This window comes from Perognathus longimembris, chromosome 7 (assembly GCF_023159225.1).
Source record: "Perognathus longimembris pacificus isolate PPM17 chromosome 7, ASM2315922v1, whole genome shotgun sequence".
Classification (NCBI taxonomy): Eukaryota; Metazoa; Chordata; class Mammalia; order Rodentia; family Heteromyidae; genus Perognathus; species Perognathus longimembris.
This window is the reverse complement of record NC_063167.1, coordinates 30,832,021-30,839,948: the sequence shown is the minus strand read 5'-3', so window position 1 is coordinate 30,839,948 and position 7,928 is coordinate 30,832,021. Positions and strand designations below refer to the sequence as shown.

At 49.1% G+C, this 7,928-nt stretch overlaps 1 protein-coding gene across 1 annotated transcript; it reads left to right on the top strand.

Moving 5' to 3' along the window:
• Window positions 1–5,426: 5,426 nt before the first annotated feature.
• Tmem275 (transmembrane protein 275) lies at window positions 5,427–5,957 on the top strand. Its single transcript, XM_048349976.1, has one exon. The coding sequence runs from the start codon at window positions 5,427–5,429 to the stop codon at window positions 5,955–5,957; it is 531 nt and encodes a 176-aa protein (XP_048205933.1).
• Window positions 5,958–7,928: the final 1,971 nt, after the last annotated feature.

Sequence of the window (7,928 nt, the reverse complement as noted above, 5' to 3'; positions counted from 1 at the left end):
TATGCCTGTAATCCCAGCTACTCTGGGGGCTGAGGTAGGAGAATCTCAAATTTGAGGCCAACCCTAGGGGACTTAGCAAGACCCTGTCTCAAAATAAATACATTTGTTATAAGACAAAGGATACAGTTCCATGGTAAAGCACTTATCTAGCATAAGTGGGGTCTGGATTCAGTCCTTAACACTGCAAATAATAATAGCCATCTTGATCACAGTAATAATTTTTATAATAAAATTTTAAGCAGGAGCATTTGGTCCAGGTGATCTCTCCATATTCAGTAGCTTGGAGGACTCGCTAAAGCAAAGGTTCTCCAATCCTAGCAACTCATGATTCAAAGCAGTGACCTTCTTTGTGCTCAGGCGCTGGGCTTGTAATCAAATAGGGCTGGGAAGATTTGAGATAGCACTAGCATCAGCTCAGGGGGCTCTGCTTCCTTAATAGCCTAGAATTCATTTGCCAGAGCTCAAATCAGGCAAGAGATGCTGCCTTAATGTGCTTAGAAGAGGGAAAGACCAGAAAGATGTCACGAATAGCACCAAGGATAGTCCTATAGCAATGCTAGCCAAAGCTCCCACAGCAAAATGAGACCAGCACTGCCCCAAGGGTATCCAGGGCCACAGTGCAAGTGGAATGACCTCAACACCGCACCCCTGCACATGTCCAAATCCCAGTTCACCACAATAGAGGAAACTTCAGGAATAAACCCAACACCCAAAATTCATTACAACTTTTGGTGCCTTGGGTAGAGATTCTTCTGGGAGTTGTTTTGGTTCCTAAGTCAGCTTTCCTTGCCAGCTCTCCCTCCCAGATAAGAACCACTCATTGGCAATTAGCCCTTGGAAGCTGGGTCCCTGTGCAGGAATTTGCAATCTGTTGAAGCAAGTGTACTAAATCCCAGGATGAGCTGAGTTTACCTTTCCTTGCAGTAGAGAAAGCATTTCCTGTGCTGCTCCACTGTTGACATGTGAATAGTGTAAGTGCTAATTACAGCAGCTCACCTACAGGACCTGGAGAAGAGCTGGGCCTGGTGCTTCTGTCGTGCTGCCTTTGCTAACTGTTAATCTAGTACTCCGCTATCTTGAGAGCTCAGGTTTGGGGGCACCAAAACACCAAATTCTCATCTTTTGTATCATCACTGCCATTGAATGGTCTTGAGTGACTTTACTGAATCTGTTTCAATGCCTTCATCTGTCAAATGAGGATAGAATAGTGACACTCAATCTTAGATTATAAAAGTAAAGTAAATATTATTATGAAGCATTCTATACAGCACAAATATTAATTATTAGTCTGAAAATGCAAATGCAAGATTCCTATCTAGACTTCTGTTTCTAGCTAATGTATACTCACTTGTATCAAATCAACTTACTGTTGAGAAGAACTGTAAAAGTTGGATTGAATATTTGAGAGATATCTTTTTTTATATTTGTTTGTTTTGTCAATCTTGGGGTTTGAACTCAGTGGTTGGGCACTGTCCTTGATCTTTTTGGCTTAAGGCTAGCATTCTGCCACTTTTGAGCCACAACTCCACTTCCAGTTTTCTGGTGGTTAAATGGAGTTAAGAGTCTCTTAACTTTTAACAGACTTTCTTATCCAGGCTGGCTTTGAACCTCAATCCTCAGATCTTAGCCTCCTGGGTACTTAGGCTTATGGGTATGAGCCACCAGCACCCGGCTTTAAGAGATTTCTTTGTAAACCAGTCTTGCTGACTCAAGTCTATAATCCCAGCTACTCAGGAGGTAGAGGTTAGAGGATCATGACTCAAGGCTATAAAAGTTCTTGAGACTCCATCTCATTCAATGGTTGAGAGTAGTGTTACCCTAGCTACAGAGGAAGCACAATAGTTGGGCAGAGTGGCACATGACTGTCATCCCCAGTGATACTGGGCAGAACAAGTAGGATTGCAATGCATGCTGGCCCAGGCATAAAGCAAGACTCCCCCTGAAAAATAACCAAGGCAAAAAGGGACTAGAAGCATCACACAGCCTCTCCTATGCCTGCTTTACAAGAACTATGGCTTGATTTCAATCTCTAGTACTAAAAAAATTAAAATAAACAAAAGCTGTTTATAGACAATAAAGAATTTAAGGGGCCAATATGGTGGGGAGAAAAGAAGTAATATTTGGTTTCAGTCATTCCTTTAAGGTATTTTGCACTTTGCAGGAGGCAGTGGGGTAGGGGAATCAGAACTAAAACTCATGGCTTACAAAAGGGAGAGGTCCAGTTAAACGCCACCGGCTTTTATCTTATTTTCCTTCCCACCCTCCCCCCACTACTGGGAATCAAACCCACATGCTCTATCACTGAGTTAAACCCCAACCTTCCTCCAGCTTGTAGTTGACTAGCCCAAAGGACTACAATGATTAGACAGGTACAGACAAAGATTCAAGAAGCCTGGAACAGAGTTTCTCATCAGATCTATCCCAGACTGGGTTAAAGTACCCTCATCCCCTTCTTTAAATACCTGAGTGAACAATAAGTAAATTATCTCTGGAGGATACATGCTGTCTCTACTATTATCTAAGGGCTAATGTGGCTAACTGCTCAACGATAGAACATTTGCTGGCATACACAAGGCCCTAGATTCAATCCCCAGCACCACCATCGCCCTTAAAAATATCTGCCATTCAAGGAGATACGACCACATGACCAACAGCCAGGAGCAATAAAATAGTCTCTAGAAACAAACTCACTGGAGAGCTAAATAATGGAAATTGTAGGCATAGCGCTTAAAGGATGAAATGTTTTAGAATAAACAGTTAACAGTAGGGAATCCTTCAATAGAAAACTGGAATCTATGAAGAAGAATTGTAGCTGGGTGCTGGTAGCTCATGCCTACAATCCTAGCTACCTAGGCGGCTGAGATCTGAGGATTACAGTTCTAAGCCAGCCCAGACAGGAAAGTCCACGAAACTCTTATCTCCAATTAACCACTAGAAAACCAGAAGTGGCACCATGGCTCAAAGTGGCAGAGCACTAGCCTGGACCAAAAGAGCTCAGGGACATCACCCAGACCCTGAGTTCGAGCCCCACAACTGACAAAAGAAAATAAAAGAAAAAGAATTATAGTGAAATTCTAGAACTAAAAAGAAGTGCGATTCTTGGACCCTCAGCTGCCCAGGACTTCTCTGGTCAGCTTTTAAGTATGGTATGAGGTGAGATGAAGAGCCAGGTTCTATCCCTTCCACCAGCCTCGCCCTCTCAGCGCCCCCCCCCAGGCTGAGGCTGCAGGAAGAAGAACCCCATCTTTGCCAAATGTCAGATAGGATGAGGGACAGGGAGACAATTTGAAAGAAGACCTGGGAATCTTATCCCTCCTAAGGACTAAACCCTTCTCTTTAAAACGAAGCAAAACTTTTACACAGTGTGAACCAAATCATCTATTCTCTGACTTCAGTCTCAGGCCTTTTCTTCTTTCAGTCCAGCCACCACTTCCCCAATACAGTCCTCTCTGAGCCTCAGTTTCCTCAGCTATAAAATGTGGCTATTGATAAACACTTGTAGGTATTCAGTGAGACCATGGGGGTAAATGTGCTTTGCAGACTGTGGGATGCTGCGCCCCTTTAGTAGTTGCTGGGTAGAACCGGCAAATGCAGTATGGAGTTTGTTGATGGCCTCTTAAGGATCAACATGCACTTGAAGAAAGCACATGGTTGTCTTCCTACCAGCTTGGTGTGGTAGCAGGTGATTCTGGCTATTCCCAGCAGAACTGCCACCTCTTAATATGGAGGAGTCCTGCACCATCAGATCTGGATAGGAGACCCTCTGACCTGCTTGGGACAAGTTCAACCCAACCTATGTCCAGAGTAAAGGATGTGAGCTGCCCTTCCCTGACACTAGCCTTTGTTCTCACTCACCTAAGTCAGCAAGTTTTCTTTAGTCCTTCTGTGTTCAGGAATGTACTTCTACATGGGCAGCAGACTAACGATCCCATTTCCAAATCAGACATAGCCTGCTTCTCAGATCTAAGACTTCAAAAGCCTCCGTATTTGGGGCTGGGGATATGGCCTAGCAGGCTAGAATGCCTGCCTCGTATTCATGAGGCCCTGGGTTCAATTCCCCAGCACCACATATACAGAAAATGGCCAGAAGTGGCGCTGTGGCTCAAGTGGCAGAGTGCTAGCCTTGAGCAAAAAGAAGCCAGGGACAGTGCTCAGGCCCTGAGTCCAAGCCCCAGGACTGGCCAAAAAAAAAGCCTCCGTATTTGTCAACCACAACAAAAGATGTGGTTTAATGTTTGTTAAATACGTACTGATCTCAACACTTCATTTATTTAGCTTAAGACATTCATTATCACTACATCATATGAGGCTGGTCTTATCATTAGCCCCACTTGGCAGGTAATGACACTGAGCACAGGGTGTGTCAGGACACAAGTCCAGGTCACCCTCCTTGTTCCCCACTGCTCCCACCTAGCTGCACTACCATCTGCTATCTATCTCTTCTATCCATGCAGGACTGTTTCCTGCCATTGTTTCATAATTCTAACACAGCTCACAAGCTGTGGTCTCATCCTTTGAGGACCTACTACCAATGCTTTCATGTGATAAGGCAGAATCTGCAAATAGAAGTCATAAATCTCTTGACTCTAATTACATTACTCTTGATTTTGCATGCATTTCCAGAATTCTGATATCCAGTGGTAGTTCTCAGAACCTCTGTACACTTAGAAAGGAATTCTTTCCTCCATTATCAGGCTTTTGGACCCAGGTCCAACAGTAGAATCCTGGGTTGATGGGATAGCGGCAGGCTGGGAAATAAGAGAATATACCATTTGGAAAGAGCCTCAAGGCCCAGTTCACGTGAGTATGGGCCCCTCTCTCTGGATATCAGAAATATCCAGATCCCCCACATTTGATAGTTCCTGGTCCTGGATCTTGGATAAAAAGCTAGGCCTCTCTGGAGCTTCAGTATCTCCATTTCAGCAAGGGGGAGCTAGTCCAGATAATCCTCAGGCTTCTTCCACTTGGGGAGTTGTCTAAAACCCAAGAGCTTCTTAGATCACCTACCTGCCTTGGAGGACTACTGAGAATGCTCCCAGATGAGCACTTTACAGCTATTTGCTCTCATAAGTAGCCCAGGAAGGTTCTCCCCTCCTGAAGGGAAGGAAGGCGGTGGAAGGCAAAGGACAAGATTAGTGGATGGTGAGATTCAGGGTTAGGGACACTGAGGGACCAAGCGAGGAAATAACAGGCAGACTCACAGAACACGGGGTGGGTTATAACCCAGAGGTAGAGGCAGTGGGCCACCAAGATGACCCTATGCTACGAAGTCCTGAGTGTACCCACAGAACTGAGCCCAGATGGGAGGCTGAGCTGCACCTCTTGCTGTGTGCCCACAGGACCACGGTGATCTCATCCCTGACATGTGGGCTGTTCCGGACCAGCAACGGGTGGGAGCTTGAGGTGTACCCTGCCTGTGCAGGACGATGCCGCCCTCAAAGAAGAAGATCCAGGGGGCCCAGGCGCCCAAGGGCCGTGCCCAGGGCCGGCTACCCGGCCTACCGTCGCCTGCACTGTGCTGTGCCTGCGGTCTATGCGTGCTGCTGGCGGGTGTGAACGTGACACTGGTGGGCGCTTTTGCCTCCTTCCTGCCAGGGCACAACGCGCCCCTGATCGTGGGGCCGGCGCTGCTAGTGCTAGCGCTGGGCTTCTTCACGGCCTGCTGTGTGTGCAGCAGCCGGGGCCCTGCACCCCACGCGCGCTCCTTGGCGACTGCTGGCCGGGATCCAGGCGCCGGGCGCGCGGGGCCGGTAGCACTGGAGATGGAGAGCAGCGAGCGCACAGCGCAGGACACCACGGCCGTGCAGCTCAGCCCCGCTGCCTCGGCCGCGTCCTCCGGACGCTCCAGCCCAGGCCCCAGCCTCTTCGCCCTGGACGCACCGGCCCCAGCAACCGTCTATGTGCCACGCCCAGAAGGGAACCAGCTCAACATACCCCGGGAGCAGGCTGCCTCCTAGCAGGCCAGGTTCTTGCCTGACTCACCTTTCTGGGTTCTCTCTGTCCAATGGCATCTAAGCAAAAATTAGAGCAAGGGAGGGAGAGAGAAATGGGAGAGAGAGAGAGGGCCGGGAGAGAGAGAATGAGGGTGGGGAGAGAGAATTTGAGAAGACCCAGTGGTGGGTGGGCACGGGAGGCCTCATCTGCCCCCATCTCCAGAACTCTGGAGGCTGAATGTGGTGATAGTGTGGGCACCTCACACCTCAAAGTAGGGATCAGCCTTGGGCTTCTGAAGCAGGGTCTCTGGATTCAACACCTCACCCTCAGCCCTGCCTCAATGAAACTTGGAACCTTGGTGCCCAGCCCCTCCTCCCTCACATCCGGGAACTGTGGAGTTAGGAGCTGACACTCAGGGAGGCCCCTGGAGTCAGGAGGAAGAGGAGAGGGGGAGAAGGTCAGGCCCTATGTTGTTCCTTATGCCATGTAAAAGGCCTCTAACCCTCCTTCTGTCCCTACCCTCTCTCCCTTGTCTCTACCCCAAAATGACCTTTAGGATTCATTTGGGAGGAAGAATTCTGACCAGCCAGGATGGCTCCTAGGATAGAGCTGAATGAACACCCCCCCCCCCTTCCTACCTGACTAGAGGCAGGGGAGTTAAAACTAGGACCTGAGTAGTTGAGGGATTTCTTCAGCCATGGAGACTGCTATGTGATCTTCACCGCCAACAACGCCCACAGCCCACGCCATGCCATTCCTGCTGTGCCTCACTCCTGAATAAAGCATCTTTAGACTCCGTCCTCTGTGGTGAGCAGGCCAAAAGGAGAAGCTGACTGTGGAGCCTCTGGCTGATCAGCTGGGCTCAGCCTGTGGCCAAGGGCTTTCAGCATCCTAGCACAAGCCCTCCTTGAAAAGAAAGGGACTCCCCGGGGAGTGGAGTGCATGGCTGGAGAAAAGACTGAGATGGTACAGGCCTGGTAATGTCAGCGGGAACAGGTGTGTCAGATGAGGGAGGCTGGATGCACGTAGGAGTGCCACTGTGGGTGCAATTGCTTGGCTTCTGTGAGAGATGAAGGATGACAGTGTTTGGGTAACTGTCAACATCACACTTGTGTGGGGGAGTGGGAGGGGGTGGAAGTCTAGAGGCATGGCCGCCCCATAGGGATGGCAAGGGGAGAAGGGCTCTGGGGCCAGGGTAAAACTCAGACCTTTCTGGACTCTGAGAATGTGGGCCCAGCCTGTGATCTCAGTCTGTGATCTGCCCAGGTGGATGAGGGATGCTGATTGAGGAATGGGGGCTGGAGGAAGATCCAGCTGCTCTGAGTCAGCCCCTCCTCTCCCTGCAGGGATCCAAGCAAGCAGTGATGGTGGCACACATTGGCCCACCACCCTTGGGGGCCATGACACCCTATTCACCCAACATGACTTCATCAGCCTCACTTCCTCTTTCTAAGAAGGCATCTGCTGCTCTTCTGCCATGGTCCAGGTGTGTGTGTGAGAGGTGAAAATATGTGTGTGTGTGTGTGTGTGTGTGAAAATGTGTGTGTAGAGCCACTTCCCAGGCTCATCCTCTCTCTTTTGGGTCATTGGTAGCCCCCAGATGCCACCTGTTGCCTTGATCAAAGGTGAGAGAAGCCATTGCTGATGCTGCTTGCTTGCAATGTGGTCTGGACTGCCCTCTCCCACCATCTCCGGAAGAGACACCTCAGATTCCATACTGAGTCCAGGCCCAAACCCACTCCCACCTACTGTTGGATTCTCAGAATTATACTCTTGGGGCTCCTTCCTCATTCTTCCTCCCAAGATCTCCAGGTCTTCCTCTGGACCTAGCTGCTGGGGAAGAGTAAATGTCACATAAGGATTCTAGGAAGTCCATAAACCACTGAATCAATAGATCGGAGATCATCATTGTGAGGAGGACAGAGGCAAGAATAGGGTGGAAGCCAGAGGCAGTGGCTCTCTGGAGCCCCTTCCTGACTGCTCCAGCTGATGAT